The following is a 16,342-nucleotide window of genomic DNA, read 5'->3' on the forward strand; positions in this document are numbered from 1 at the left end:
GGATGGTCTAGACAGTATTTGGTCCTGCCATGAGGGCAGGGGACTGGTCTTGATGACCTCTCGAGGTCCCTGCCAGTCCTAGAATCTATGAATCTTGAGCTATCTGATCACAAAGCTATCAGGGAACAAGTCACCTATTATTTATAACCCCAGTGATGTTTATTGCTCTTGGTTCTGTTATCCTGAGCATGGCGAGGGGACTGGGGTGCAAGATCGTGCTGGATGGTTAGGGAGAGGTGGTGGCCTTCTCAGTGGGGCTGGGGGAGAAGTGACAGGCTTCTGGCGGTGCTCTGTGCAGGCCGGTCTGACCCTTGGACTGGGGCTGGAGCCGCGAGGAGAGCCGGCATCTCTGTGCAGGGACATGGCTCCGTTCAGGAGTCTGTGTGGGACGGGACGGGGGGAGCTAAGCACGCGACGGGGTGGGCAGATGCCCTGGTGAGCTCGGGCGCTGCGGGGGGAGGCCCTGGCAGGGGCCGCGGGCAGGGGCGTGAAGGGCCTGGCTGGGGGACGTTGGGATGACGCAATGGGAGAGTAGGCAACACGCGCTGGCGGCAGCATCACTGGGAGGTGGGGGGGGAGACTCTGACGAAGCTGCCGGCCCCGCCCCTGGGCAGGGCGGTAGATTATATTCGGGCCCCGCCCCTTGAAGCGGGTGCCAGGCGCGCAGGCGCTAGCAGTCAGCCAGGCGCGCAGGCGCAGGCTCCCCGGCTCGCTATTCCCCTCCCCCCAGCCATGGCGGCGCCGCGCGGCGTGATCCGGGCCCTGCACCGCGGGACCCTCACCCAGGTAATGGGCCGGGGCCCCTCCCCTGACCCTCCTGGGCGGGGCCCGCGCGTCCCCCGCCCCGCCCTGGGGACCCCACCCGGGCACCGGCCCCACGCTGCGCCCTGGCCTCTCCCTGCCCTGGAACCGCCCCGAGCGGGGAGCCGGAGCTCGGGGCGCCGGTGCGTTTCCCAGCTCGGCCCTGCGCCGCCGCTCTCTGCCGCGCATCACCCCTCGTCTGTCCCCGGCCTCCGCCCCCCACCGCATCACCGCCCCGCCCTGCATCACTCCCCCGGTCCTTCCTCAGCCCCTCATTACAGCTCTGCCCCTCTGCACTGCACCGCCGCGCCAGCCTTCTGCACCACGCTGCCCCTCTGCCCTGCATCACCAGTCCTCTGCGTAGCACCACATCCCTGCCCAGCTGTGCAGCACATCGCCCCGCTCTGTGCCCCACATCCCTGTCCCGCCTTCTGCCCAACACCACGCTGTAGTTTGCCCTGCTGCACCATGTTCCCACCCTGCACTGCCCCATCCTCTGCACCACATCGCGGCCTTGCTGTTTGCTCTGCACCACATCAGCGCACCTCCGCTGTGTATTGTCCTACCTTTCTGCAGCATTGTGCCACATCTCTACCCTGCCCTCTACACTGCATCCTTGCTCTGCATCTCCTGCCTGCACCACTTTACCAGATCACCACCTCCCTACTGTGCTGCAACAATGCACGACTGTAGGGTCATGTTGCCTTGTATTTACTGTAAGAAAAAAAAAAGTCAAATTTAAGTTAGGTTTAGCTGGCACATGTGTGAGCTAAACCCTACTTTACACTCATCCACTGTCCGTAGTCAAGACAAAGCCTTTGGCCTTGTCCGGACTAGGGAGAGCTAGTCCAATTTAGCACGTTAAAGGAAGACTACTTTGTCTCAATGAGACTCTTAAAATATGTTCACTAACATCACACCATGAAATCCTAGTCTAGACAGTATTTGGTAATAGTTTTTCTCAGCGTGATGGGGAGCCAGAGCCTGACTTTCTAACCTTTTTCCATAGTTTGCTGTGTTTATATGTGAGTATTAGAACTTTTCAAAGCAAACCCTCTTCTCAGCCCAGACATGGAATAGTTGGAAAACTGGTAAACTGTTTACATCAAAGTTATGTGAATCAGGGTGGATGGGAATAATTCAGTTTATCCAGAAGTATGTAGTGTAATAAGAGGGTTTTTTTTACGAATATTAAAAGGTTTTACCAGTCTTCCTCTTGTAGAAGAAATCTTTTTCAGGACAGAGCTTACAAATGTTATGAAGAAATAGGTCCCTGGGGCCAGCCGCATCGGCCGATCGGTGTGGCTGTCCCCAGGGCTGCCTGAGCAGCTGGTCCCGGTGCCAGCTGCTTGGGCGGCCCTGGGATCAGCCACACTGGCTGCTGCAGAAGTCACGGAGGTCACAGGAAGTCAGGGAATCCGTAACTTCCGCAACCTCTGTGACAAACACTGAGCCCTACTTATGCTAAACAATGTGTTACATCTTGTATTTAGCTGAGACACTCCAACGGAAGGTCTACACTTAAAATGCATCAGCGCAGCTGCATTACTGTAGCGCTTAAGTGAGAGGTCCCCAAAGTGGGGAGAGGAACATGCGGGGGGCACAGCTGGCCTGGGGACGGGGGGAGGGAGTGCCACCCAGCCCCTCCTTGCCCCCAGGTTTGCTCTGGTCCCACCTCAGCCTGGCTCTGGCTCTGCTCCTGCCCCCAGCCTTGGCCCCTGGCCACGGCCCTGCTCCCAGCCCCACCCCCAGCTGCTTTCTCCCCCCACACCTTCAAGCTGCAGCCCTGCTTCCTGCTCTGGGGGAGCAGAGGGAGTGCAGACAGGGGTAAGGGGGGCATGACCCTCAAAAGTTTGGGGACCGCTGGCTTAAGCGAAGACACTCCTACACTGACGGGAGAGCACTCTTCTGTCAACATAGTTAATCCACCTCCCTAAGATGCGATACCTTTCTCCCGCTGATAGAGCGCTGTCTACATGGTGGATTAGGCTGGTATAACTATGTTGCTCAGGGGTGTGCATTTTTCACAACATAGTTATACTGACCTAACCCCCTGTTTTGAGGTATAGGTCTGTAGTGTAGACCAGACCTGAGTAAGTTTCCCATACCTGAAGAACAGCTCTGTGTAAGCTCAAAACCTTGTCTCTCTCACCAACAGAAGTCCGTCCAATAAAAGATATTTCCTCACCCACCTTGTCTCTCTAATATTCTGGGACAGACACAAATACACTGCATATATCTCTACATTAGGGAACATTTTTAGAAAATTTCAACCATTGCTGTCAAGGTTCCTTCCCCACTCTGAACTTTAGGGTACAGATGTGGGGGACCTGCATGAGAACCTCTAAACTGAATTACCAGCTTAGATCTGGTTTTGCTGCCACCACTCCCAAGTGCTAACTCCCTTCCCTGGGTAGCCTTGACAGACTTCTTCACCAATTGCCTGGTGAACACCGATCCAAACCCGTGGATCTTAAAACAAGGAGAAATTAACCATTACCCCTCCTTTCCCCCCACCAATTCCTGGTGAGTCCAGATCCAACCCCCTTGGATCTTAAAACAAGGAAAAATCAATCATGACAAGCCCCCCAAATCACAGATAGTGTTGGACAGCCGGTTCCACTCTGGCTGTGATTTCTTCCTGGAGCTCTAGGAGAAAACAGAGTTAATTAGACACATGCATTTTTAGACATACTACTGATTATATAAAAACTAACAATATGTCCCACATTCCAAGAACAATTTTTAACCAGTTGATTTTGGGAAACTTTCACAGGAGAGTGCATTAGCCACTTTGTTAGAAGCTCCTGAAATGTGTTGTATTTCAAAATCAAAATTTTGGAGAGCTAAACTTCACCGAAGAAGTTTTTTGTTATTCCCCTTGGCGGTATGGAGCCACTGTAGCGCAGCATGGTTGGTTTGTAGTTGGAAATGCCGTCCCCAAACGTATGGGCATACCTTTTCCAGCGCGTACACAATGGCGTAGCATTCCCTTTTGCTCATTGACCAGTGGCTTTCCCTCTCAGACAGTTTCTTGCTGAGAAACACGACAGGATGGAATTTTTGATCCGGTCCTTCCTGCATTAAAACTGCTCCCACATCACGCTCGGACGCATCTGTGGTTACTAGGAACGGTTGATCAAAGTCTGGGGCCCTTAGCACAGGGTCAGACATGAGTGTCGCATTAAGCTGGTTAAAGGCCTTTTGACACTCATCAGTCCACTGACCTGCATTTGACTGTTTCTTTCTGGTTAGGTCTGTCAGTGGGGCGGCGATTTGGCTGTAGTGTGGTACAAATCGCCTATAATATTCGGCCAAACCTAAGAAGGATTGGACCTGTTTCTTTGACTTTGGGACCGGCCACTTTTGGATAGCATCCACTTTGGCCTGTAGGGGGTTGATAGTTTCTTGACCCACCTGGTGTCCAAGGTAAGTCACTTTGTTTAGGCCTATTTGACACTTTTTTGCCTTAACAGTTAGTCCTGCCTGCCTTATGCGCTCAAAGACTTTTCTTAGGTGCTCCAGGTGTTCTGCCCACGAATCAGAAAAAAAGGCCACATCATCGAGGTAGGCAACTGCAGCTTCTCCCAATCCTGCTAGGAGACCATCTACAAGTCTTCGGAAGGTGGCAGGTGCATTTCGCAGCCCGAAAGGGAGCACATTAAATTCATACACCCCTGCCTGGGTGATGAAGGCTGACCTTTTTTTGGCGGGTTTATCTAGTGGTACTTGCCAGTACCCCTTGGTTAAGTCTAAGGTAGAGATGAATTGGGCATGTCCCAATTTATCCAATAGCTCATTTGTGCGTGGCATTGGATAGTTGTTGGGACGAGTTACAGCATTTAGTTTATGGTAGTCCACGCAACAGCGTATTTCCCCATCTGCTTTGGGAACTAGAACCACTGGAGATGCCCATGCACTCTTAGAGGGGTGGATTATACCCATCTGTAGCATGTCCTGGATCTCCCGTTTTATAGCAGTTTGGGCATGAGGTGACTCCCGGTAGGGTGGGGTTCTAATTGGGTGAGCATTACCTGTGTCAATGGAGTGGTATGCCTGTTCGGTTCATCCTGGGGTGGCTGAGAACATTGGCGCAAAGCTAGTGCACAGCTCCTTGATCTGCTGTTGCTGCAGACGTCCAATGGTCGCGGAGAGGTTCACCTCTTTCACGCCACCATCACTTTTTTCTTCATAGTAGACACCTTTAGGCCACTTCGTGTCATCTGTTCCCTGGGCTGTAAACTGGGAAACCTTTAATTCTCTGGAATAAAAGGGCTTAAGAGAATTAACATGGTATACCTTAGGCTTTATGTTGGAGGTGGGGGATGCTATGAGATAGTTAACAGCTTCTAGGCGCTTCCGGACCGTGAATGGTCCTTTCCATGACGCTTTCATTTTATGGGCCTGGAGCACTTTTAAGACCATGACTTGGTCTCCTCCTTTGAAGGACCGTTCTCTGGAATGTTTATCATACCAGGCCTTTTGCTCTTCCTGAGCATCCTTTAGGTTTTCTTTAGCAAGGGCTAAAGAGTGTCGGAGGGTGCTTTGTAGGTTGCTTACAAAGTCTAGAATGTTAGTTCCTGGAGAAGGCGTAAACCCCTCCCATTGCTGCTTCACCAACTGTAATGGCCCCTTAACCTCGTGGCCATACACAAGTTCAAATGGTGAAAACCCTAAACTGGGATGTGGTACAGCCCTGTAGGCAAAAAGCAACTGCTGCAACACTAGGTCCCAATCATTGGAGTGTTTATTTATGAATTTACGTATCATGGCCCCCAAAGTTCCATTAAACCTCTCCACCAGGCCATTGGTTTGATGGTGGTAAGGGGTGGCAACCAAGTGATTCACCCCATGAGCTTCCCTCAGGAAATTAGTTCCCGAATCTGTAAGGATGTCGGAGGGCCAACCTACCCTGGCAAAAATATCTGCTAATGCCTGGCACACACTTTTAGCCCTGGTGTTGCTTAGAGCTACTGCTTCCGGCCATCGGGTAGCAAAATCCATGGAAGTCAGTATGTACTGCTTTCCTTTGGGAAAGGACCCAGAATATCCACAGCTACTCGCTGAAATGGGACCTCAATTATGGGGAGTGGCTGGAGAGGGGCTTTAACCTGCTCTTGGGGCTTTCCCACTCATTGGCACACCTCACAAGACCGGACATAATTATCAATGTCCTTGCCCATTCCCTCCCAGTGGAAGGACTTCCCCAACCGGTCTTTGGTTCTCTTCACCCCAGAATGGCCACCGGGATGGTCATGGGCTAAGCTCAAGAGCTTTACCCGGTATTTAGTTGGAACTACCAACTGTTTTTGAGGATGCCAGTCTTCCTGGTGTCCACCAGAAAGAGTTTCCTTGTATAAAAGTCCTTGTTCTACATCACAACCAGGATCGGTTAGAAGAGCTGAGAGGCGGTGGGGTGCTCCATGCCGCCACCCAAGCTTTCTGAAGGCTATCTGCTTCCTGCTCGGCCTGGAACTGTTTCCTTGATGCTGGAGACATCAGTTCCTCCTTGGACTGTGGGCTTGGACTTGGTCCCTCTGGAAGCGATGCAGGTGCTGGGGTTGTTTCCGTCAACTGTGAACCGCTCTCCGCTGGTGCACTATGTGGTATTTCAGGCTCTGGCTGAGCCTCTTGGGTAGGATTATCTACTGTTTTTGCCAGTTTAGGCTCGCTGGTGCCCTCTGGCATTGGAATTGTAGATGGGGTTGCAAGCGCTGGACTCAGTGCTGGCAATGGTTCTGATGCTGGTTGCTTTGCCAGTTCTGGTTCTGGGACTGGCTTTGGCTGGGTTTCTGGGATTTGATCCACTACGGCTGTTGCAGTCGTTGGCAGGGGATCCGGTTCCACCACCTCTGTCTGGGTCTCTGGTAACACAGACGGGGCCCTGGTGGACGGCTCAGGAACAGGGATGGGTGTGAAAGCTTGCTTAGCCTGGCTGCGGGTGACCATTCCCACCCTCTTGGCTAGCTTCACATGGTTGGCCAAGTCTTCCCCCAGTAGCATGTGGATGGGATAATTGTCATAGCCTGCAAAAGTCCACTTTCCTGACCAGCCCTTGTATAGGACAGGCAACTTGGCTGTAGGCAAGGTTAAAGAGTGTGACATGAAGGGTTGAATTGTAACCGGAGCCTCTGGGTTGATGAGTTTGGGGTCCACTAGGGATTGGTGGATAGTCGACACTTGTGCCCCAGTGTCCCTCCACGCAATAACCTTCTTTCCGCCCACTCTCAAGGTTTCCCTTTGCTCCGAGGATATTTGAGAGGCATCTGGGCCTGGGGATCTTTGGTGTGATTGTGGTGTAATTAACTGTAATCGGTTGGGGTTCTTGGGGCAGTGGACCTTTATATGTTCCAGTTCATAACATTTAAAACATCGCCCTGCTAAGGTATTACCAGGCCGAGGTTGGTTGGTTTAGACAGGTGTGGTGGGGTGAGAAGGCGTTTGGGGTTTTTCTTGGGATGTAGGTGGGGCCTTGGGTTGCCTCCGGTGATAGGGTTTTGTTTCGGGTTGCCCCTTCTGATATTCGCTCCAACTGCTACTAGTTTTTTTTCTTTTCTGCCACCTCCACCCATTTGGCTCCACTCTCCCCTGCCTCGGTTACAGTTTTGGGCTTCCCATCTAGGATGTACCTTTTTATTTCCTCAGGAACACCCTCTAAAAACTGCTCCATTTGCATTAGGAAGGGCAACTCTTCTGTAGATTTAACACTTGCTCCTGATATCCAGGCATCCCAATTTTTCCCAATGTGGTAGGCATGTCGGGTAAATGACACGTCTGGTTTCCACCTTAGGGCTCTGAACCGCCGACGGGCATGCTCGGGTGTTAGCCCTTTTCTGATTCTGGCCTTGTTTTTAAAAAGTTCATAACTGTTCATGTGTTCTTTAGGCATTTCAGCCGCCACCTCTGCTAAGGGTCCACTGAGCTGCGGCCTCAGCTCTCCCATGTACTGGTCTGTAGAGATGCTGTACCCAAGGCAGGCCCTTTCAATAATTTTTAAGAAGGCCTCAGTATCATCGCCTGCCTTGTAGGTGGGGAGTTTTCTGGAATGGGAAGCGGTACCTGGAGAGGGGTTGCTAGGGTTGGCTGGTATTTCCTGCCTAGCCCTTACCGTCTCCAGTTCATGCTTCCTTTCTCTTTCCCTCTCCTCCATCTCTTTTCCTTTCTGCTCCATAGCTCTCTCAGGAGCTTCTTTCTCGAGTTTTTTTAATTCGAGCAGTCTCTGATGTTTCTTTTCATTTTCTTCTGCTTCTAGTCTGGTCAGCTCTAGTTTAGTTGCAGCCTCACTGGTAGTCATTTTCCTGCTTTCCTGTGCTGGGTCACACCCCCTCTGCAGTTCACTGCACTCAGCTCAGGGCTGCTTAGTTAACAGAGACTTTCTAACTAGCTATACCCGAGAGGTAGAAAGAACACAATTCAGCTTGTAAATTCCTTTTACCAGTCGTTTGCTCATAATGCAGTGTTTCTGAGTGAGGTGGAAGTTGGAAGTGGCAAAGATCTATTTGATCCCAGACCATCCCATGGGGGCCAGTGCAGGATTGTTTAGTACAGTGTAATTGTCATGTTTTTTTTCTAGTCCAGTTTTAAATTACTTGAAATGTGGCTTCCATTGCTTCCTTAAAAGACTGTACACAGAAGAGCTTGTACATGATATTCTACCTCAGTTTTCGTTTTTATTACTATTATCCTTCTCCTAATTTTATGCCTTTGAACTGTTAGTGCTGGGTTTGCTCCTAGGCCTCTCTTACCAGTCTTCTGTTCTGATATAGCGTATTGGATAGCTTCACAGTCATTTGCTCTAAGGATTGAATATCCCTTTCAGATATCCCTTAGGACAAAGGTGGGCAGCCTGCGGTCCGTGGGCTGCATGCGGCCCATCAGTGTAATCTGCTGGGGGGCCACAAGACAGTTTGTTTACATTTGCACAGCCGCCTGCAGGCTAGCTCCCAGTGGCCACAGTTCGCCTTTCCCGGCCAATGGGAGCTATGGGCAGCCGTGCAAATGTAAACAAACTGGCGGGTTGCCAGCGGATTACCCTGATGGGCTGCAGGTTGCCCACCACTGCATTAGGGACATTGTCTAGGCCAGAATTAAACATCTGCTCTTTTCTCACTTTCAGAGGTCAGAGTGAGCCAGTATGTAGCAGTACAATGTACACTTCTGAGAGCCTCATTGAGTTCTGTGGTATTTAAGCTTTCATATAATAGTAAGTTACAAGAACTAGCCTCGTTTTTCAGACAAATTATAGAATCATAGAAATGAAAGGTCTTTGAGGTATGTACTAACCCTGTTCATCTCAGTGGCATGTTAACAGTGAAGAATGACATATGATCAGTGTTAACTTCTCTAGTGACCAATTTAATAGGAAACACCCCTTCATTCTGGTGTCTTGGCAGGGCTTGGTTAGAGTCCTACCACTCGTTCCCTCTCTAGCCCATAATTGAATCTCTTTGTTGAGCCTGATGTTAAACTGACAGTCCCGGATGCTGGATTTCTCTGTAAATATCCCCAGAGCAGGTTGTGATTGTCACCGTTTCAAGGTTAACTGCTCCTTCTGACTCCCTCCACCCCGTCATCCTTGAGGACATCCATTTAAAGTTTCAGGCTTCCAGTAGTCACCTCTCATGGACAGAGACCTGTGTCTCTTTCCCCCCAGACTGGGAAGTTAGATTTGCAGTCCCTGTGCACCTCACTGTGATTTTCTCAGCAGATGTAACCGGGTTCCAGCACCTGGCATTAACCTTTCTCCAGGGGCTACAGCAGTGTATAGCAGTTACCAAGCAGCCTTCACAGAGCCAAATACATTCATTCTTAGAATAAAAGTATTATGGAGAAAACATATAAAACAACAATAGAAGTTCCTATACGCATGCTAAAAGTTTATCCCATTAATCTTACGGAATCCTAGTAAGCCACAGTCCTTCCAACCCTTCCGCAAGGATTGGGGATCCTCCTTCTTGGACAGAGGGTCCTGTCTGTTTACTGGGTCAGAAAGAAGGCCCTGTGTCCCAGGCTTTTGGTATAAACTCAGCCTGTTTATACCAAAAGCCCTTTATTTGTTTTGAGTCTCTGGAAAACACAATGTGACCCAATATATGCAAACCTCTCCAGAGGGTGATACTGCTGTAGAGTAGTTTAGTCTCAGTGACTCACCTTAGTCACCCCCTTCCCTCCTCCCCCCCCCACCATTTTTAGTTCCTGAAGGAGCTGTGGTAACCCTCCCCATGGAGTAGATGTAGTCATACATAAACCATGCATACATTTAGAACACTGGTCCCCAGAGATACTGCCTGGGGTTGCAATATCTATCAGCGTGATGTGTGTGAGATTATGAAGTCTCTGTATGTATCTTTATCAAACTGCAAACTCCATTTCGAATGTGCAACTTGTTTGCCTTCTCTGTTGTCCTTTTACTTCCATCTTGGGCTGGAATTCAAGGGATAGTTGCCCAGGCTGTCAATGAAGGATGGTTAAACCTTGATGGTCTTCTATTCAAATAGAAGCACCCTACACAAAAGACTGGCTGCTACCCAGGAGAACTGGTTTATCATGGGGAGGTTGCCTGACAATAAAGTCACCTGGTAAAGGTCTGTGGTCACCTGTTGAAGCTGATTGGTGTGTGTGGGTGGGGGAGTCATCACACAACAGGAGACTGGAAGGTTATAAAAGGGCAGGAGCTGCTCTATTCTGCATCTCCAGCTATTTTCACCAGACCAAGCTGAAGAGAGCTGCTGCTGCAGGAGCCTTGAGGCAGGGGAGAGACCTGGTTGTCTGAACAGAGAGACACTCAAGGGTTGGGTGAGCTGGAGTAAGGGGCGTTTCATTCAGGATGCTTGTTTTCTAAATGAATTGTGCTTTCTCTTTAGTAAAGAGTGACTGAGTTAAAAAGACTGTGTTTTGCTGTTTTGCTTCCCACAACCAGAAGGCTCACAAGGTATTCTGAGGAACGTGCAAGAGCTGCTGGGGAGCCTTGGGGAAGATGGCACTAGTTTCAGGACCTAACAAGGTCTGCACCTGGAATGTATGCATAGAGGCCCAAAGGCAGGGACAGTGCCTAAACGCATCTTGCCGGAGCTGAGCCCATGTTATGTGGCTTCAGCGTTTAGATCCCCTCACAGCTTTCTGGCAAGTCTGCCGTAGGGGGAGCTTGTCCAGACCTGTGACAAATACAATGGGGCAGTGGAAAACTTCCTCCAAACTGGCCTGCCCTCAGAGAGCCACCTCTTGGGATATGTCAAGAGTAGAGTGTGTAGTCCTGTATTCACTGAATTTAATTGACAATTTAGTTAACTCAAGTTAACTAAAATATGATTATAAATGGAAGTTGAGACACTCCACAGCTCTTTGTTGCAGGACACCAAAATTGTTGGTTTACCCTCGGACTCCAAGGTTAGATGAACAAACACTTGTGGAATTGACTTTGTTCTCGTATTGTAACTCAAGTTCAGACAAACCTGAAGATTGAGGTCAGTTAAGTCTCCTTGGACCATTTAGCCCTTGACCTCAGCTGCAGTTGCATATAAGAGGGCTGATCATGGTGGTTTTTAGTGACTTGAGCATCTGTTCGCTAGGAAATGGGCTGACACCTTTCCCCTCTTTTCAGACAGGCCAATGAACAGCCTTCAGGAGCCTCACTTGTTTCTGTTGGGTTTAAAAGATTTACCTAATACCTGTTAGCCAGAACAAACAATACTTGATTCACCACAGGTGTCCAGCTTGAAAGTGCTCCCCAATCTCTGCTGCAAGAAGGAATATTTTCTGTCTTTGACCAGTCCCACACTATTACCGACTGGCTGCCACAAGGGTGGGGGAGGGGGGGTTCTCTGTTATTCTTAGCCCCCAGCTTCTATTTCTGTGAGTTCTTCCAAGGCTTGCTGCTGTTTCTCTGAGCTTTTCTAAGCAGAAGAATGAAGTTGACCAGATTCTTATTAGTTTCACTGATCCCCACAGGACTTAGAATAGCAGCAGGGACAGCTTACAGTACTCTGGTCAGTTTTCATGCTGTTGCACCTGGTGATTAGCAGCAGAGGTAGAACCACATCAGTTACAACATTTTGTGTTTAGACTATAAAGGCTATACAGTTTGCAGGAGTGGAGTTTTCATAGAATCATAGAATATCAGGGTTGGAAGGGACCTCAGGAGGTCATCTAGTCCAACCCCCGCTCAAAGCAGGACCAATTCCCAACTAAATCATCCCAGCTAGGGCTTTGTCAAGCCGGGCCTTAAAAACCACCAAGGAAGGAGACTCCACCACCTCCCTAGGTAACGCATTCCAGTGCTTCACTACCCTCCTAGTGAAATAGTGTTTCCTAATATCCAACCTAGACCTCCCCTACTGCAACTTGAGACCATTGCTCCTTGTTCTGTCATCTGCCACCACTGAGAACAGCTGAGCTCCATCCTCTTTGGAACCCCCCCTCAGGTAGTTGAAAGCAGCTATCAAATCCCCCCTCATTCTTCTCTTCTGGAGACTAAACAATCCCAGTTCCCTCAGCCTCTCCTCATAAGTCATGTGCTCCAGACCCCTAATCATTTTTGTTGCCCTCCGCTGGACTCTTTCCAATTTTTCCACATCCTTCTTGTAGTGTGGGGCCCAAAACTGGACACAGTACTCCAGATGAGGCCTCACCAATGTCGAATAAAGGGGAACGATCACGTTCCTCGATTTGCTGGCAATGCCCCTACTTATACAGCCCAAAATGCCGTTAGCCTTCTTGGCAACAAGAGCACATTGTTGACTCATATCCAGCTTCTCGTCCACTGTGACCCCTAGGTCCTTTTCTGCAGAACTGCTGCCTAGCCATTCGGTCCCTAGTCTGTAGCAGTGCATGGGATTCTTCCGTCCTAAGTGCAGGACTCTGCACTTGTCCTTGTTGAACCTCATCAGGTTTTTTTTGGCCCCATCCTCTAATTTGTCTAGGTCCCTCTGTATCCGATCCCTACCCTCCAGCGTATCTACCACGCCTCCCAGTTTAGTGTCATCTGCAAAGTTGCTGAGAGTGCAGTCCGCACCATCCTCCAGATCATTAATAAAGATATTAAACAAAACCGGCCCCAGGACTGACCCTTGGGGCACTCCGCTTGAAACCGGCTGCCAACTAGACATGGAGCCATTGATCACTACCCGTTGAGCCCGACGATCTAGCCAGCTTTCTATCCACCTTACAGTCCATTCATCCAGCCCATACTTCTTTAACTTGCCAGCAAGAATACTGTGGGAGACCGTATCAAAAGCTTTGCTAAAGTCAAGGAATAACACATCCACTGCTTTCCCCTCATCCACAGAGCCAGTTATCTCATCATAGAAGGCAATTAGGTTAATCAGGCACGACTTCCCCTTGGTGAATCCATGCTGACTGTTCCTGATCACTTTCCTCTCCTCTAAGTGTTTCATAATTGATTCCTTGAGGACCTGCTCCATGATTTTTCCAGGGACTGAGGTGAGGCTGACTGGCCTGTAGTTCCCCGGATCCTCCTCCTTCCCTTTTTTAAAGATGGGCACTACATTAGCCTTTTTCCAGTCATCCGGGACCTCCCCCGATCGCCATGAGTTTTCAAAAATAATGGCTAATGGCTCTGCAATCTCATCCGCCAACTCCTTTAGCACCCTCGGATGCAGCGCATCCGGCCCCATGGACTTGTGCACGTCCAGTTTTTCTAAATAGTCCCGAACCACTTCTTTCTCCACAGAGGGCTGGTCACCTTCTCCCCATACTGTGCTGCCCAGTGCAGCAGTCTGGGAGCTGACCTTGTTCGTGAAGACAGAGGCAAAAAAATCATTGAGTACATTAGCTCTTTCCACATCCTCGGTCACTAGGTTGCCTCCCTCATTCAGTAAGGGGCCCACACTTTCCTTGACTTTCTTCTTGTTGCTAACATACCTGAAGAAACCCTTCTTGTTACTCTTAACATCTCTTGCTAGCTGCAACTCCAAGTGTGATTTGGCCTTCCTGATTTCACTCCTGCATGCCTGAGCAATATTTTTATACTCCTCCCTGGTCATTTGTCCAATCTTCCACTTCTTGTAAGCTTCTTTTTGCGTTTAAGATCAGCAAGGATTTCACTGTTTAGCCAAGCTGGTCGCCTGCCATATTTACTATTCTTTCTACACATCGGGATGGTTTGTTCCTGCAACCGCAATAAGGATTCTTTAAAATACAGCCAGCTCTCCTGGACCCCTTTGCCCTTCATGTTATTCTCCCAGGGGATCCTGCCCATCTGTTCCCTGAGGGAGTCAAAGTCTGCTTTTCTGAAGTCCAGGGTCCGTATTCTGCTGCTCTCCTTTCTTCCTTGTGTCAGGATCCTGAACTCAACCATCTCATGGTCACTGCCTCCCAGGTTCCCATCCACTTTTGCTTCCCCTACTAATTCTTCCCTGTTTGTGAGCAGCAGGTCTAGAAGAGCTCTGCCCCTAGTTGGTTCCTCCAGCACTTGCACCAGGAAATTGTCCCCTACACTTTCCAAAAACTTCCTGGATTGTCTGTGCACTGCTGTATTGCTCTCCCAGCCAGATATCAGGGTGATTAAAGTCTCCCATGAGAACCAGGGCCTGCGATCTAGCAACTTCTGCTAGTTGCCAGAAGAAAGCACTGAGGGTAATGATTTGCTTTTTATGCAATCTTCACACTGGGCTTTTTCTGCCACCCCGAAGAGTCTCCTACTATCTAGGTTTGGGCATTTGACCAGTCCAAAAATAGCTAGTCATTTGACCAATCACATATTGGTCACATATTGTCAAATAATGTCAAAAATGGTCAAATATTTTAAAGCATTAATTTATTAGAACAATAACGACAGTAACAAAAAAAGAGTGAGACTTTATGGTCTCCAGTAGGATTAGCCTTGTGTACTTATGCCTAGTAACAAAAAACATTTATGGAACAGAGTTATTTTAACACAGAAAAATGTGTAACACAATGAAATTAAGATTAAAAAATGAAAGAATGATGCAATCAAAAAGGGAAGCAACTGCTTATATCAGGATATTCTTGATGGAGTATTTGACAATATTTGGCTGTGGTCAAATAATAGATGCTCAACTGGACAGTCAATTGACTGGCTTGCCAAGCCTAATCTGGTCCAATGGTAGCACTTAGTGTCCCTCGTAAAACAGAGATCCCACTATTTTAGAATTGACACTAAGATCTATAATTGTCATACTCAGCACCCTTCCCATGTACACACCTCTTGTTCCAGCAAATGCATTCTGGCATACATAAGGATTTGCACTGGGAGGTTTCTGAGAGTGTAGTGTCTTTTGTGATGTGGACCATTGTCCAGTAAGATCTAAGGTGAGAGCGCCAGGCCTAATATAGGATTTGAACTCTCCTCTCCAGAGGCTAGTGCACTTGTCTGTCTGCACTCCAAAATCTGCCACATTTTCCAGTTCAAATTATCTGGAAACTCTTACTTTCAGCTTCTGACATATGACTGTCCCAGAGCTAACGCAGTTCATTGTAACTCCTTTTAACATGTGACTCTGTATAAGCAGCTGTACCTCCACCTCAAGCCATGCTCCAATCACATATTTCAAGATGTGCTTTGTTGGGATGGGTCAGCAATTGTACTGGAGAAGTCCAGAGAATATGTATGTCCTGCCTCATATGGTATTTATGGTACCATCTTACTTTGTGAGTCAATATTGAGCCAATGCTGGAGTGATACTGGGGAAGGAAGGACACTGTGCTGCTGGAGGTGCTATCTACTAAATAAGACAAAACTTAGGTCCTTATATGGATTTGGTGTTCACTTACTTCCCAAGCAGTTAAACTGCTGCCATGTTCCACTTCAGAGGTTGCTGAATCATAGTGATTCCTGTGTATATTTTGTGTATAACATTAAGCTTGTAGATAACTTTGGGATTCTTCAGGATAAAAGTGTGGCTATAAGATACTTAATAATCAGGAGAAAGTGAAAATTTTGGAACATTTATTATTTGGGGGGGGTTTAAGATGCTTTCTTGAATCCAGGAGAACATGCCACATTGCTGTGTTGCATTGTCTTTTCCTCCAGGAAGTTATTGAAAATTACAGCTGGCATTTGGGATACACTTTTGCCACTACTCTATCAGCCTGTCTCAAGGATGCATTACTGGAAAGTTAGCAGTTCATGGGACATCTGTTTTAATGAAGAGATCTTGCTTATATGCAGCAATTCATGCTAGAGAGGCTGTATTCAGGAAATGAGGATTTCCTGTGTAATATCCTATATTTCTGTATAGCTCCTTTTAACCTGAAGAATTCCAAAAGCACCTTGTGACCTTAAAATGTAATGTACTGCTTAGATTCTTAGACTTTAAATTTTCAAAAGTGCCCAAGTCCCATTTTCAAAAGTGACATAGTCACTTAGGAACCTAACTCTCATTGACAGTCGATGGAACTAGGGCCTGGCCTACACAACGGAGCTTAAAGCACCTTTCTGCTGGTGTAATTGTCCAAACTAGGGGGTTGCATTGCTTTGATTATTGTTTTCTAAACTCATGTTGTTATAGTTGTACAAAAGTTGTGCAGACCAGCCCATAGTCCCACTGACTTTCAATGGGAC

At 48.4% G+C, this 16,342-nt stretch overlaps 1 protein-coding gene across 1 annotated transcript in view; it reads left to right on the forward strand.

Moving 5' to 3' along the window:
• Positions 1 to 720: 720 nt before the first annotated feature.
• Positions 721 to 16,342, forward strand: part of WARS2 (tryptophanyl tRNA synthetase 2, mitochondrial) — a 95,251-nt gene continuing 79,629 nt past the window's right edge. The window contains exon 1 of the mRNA XM_024217750.2: positions 721 to 786. Within this exon, the coding sequence (XP_024073518.1) occupies positions 733 to 786 (54 nt within the window). The 5' untranslated portion in view covers positions 721 to 732. The remainder of the gene's footprint in view (positions 787 to 16,342) is intronic.

Source organism: Terrapene carolina, unplaced genomic scaffold, assembly GCF_002925995.2.
Source record: "Terrapene carolina triunguis isolate 2854851 unplaced genomic scaffold, T_m_triunguis-2.0 Scaffold242, whole genome shotgun sequence".
NCBI classification, from domain to species: Eukaryota; Metazoa; Chordata; order Testudines; family Emydidae; genus Terrapene; species Terrapene triunguis.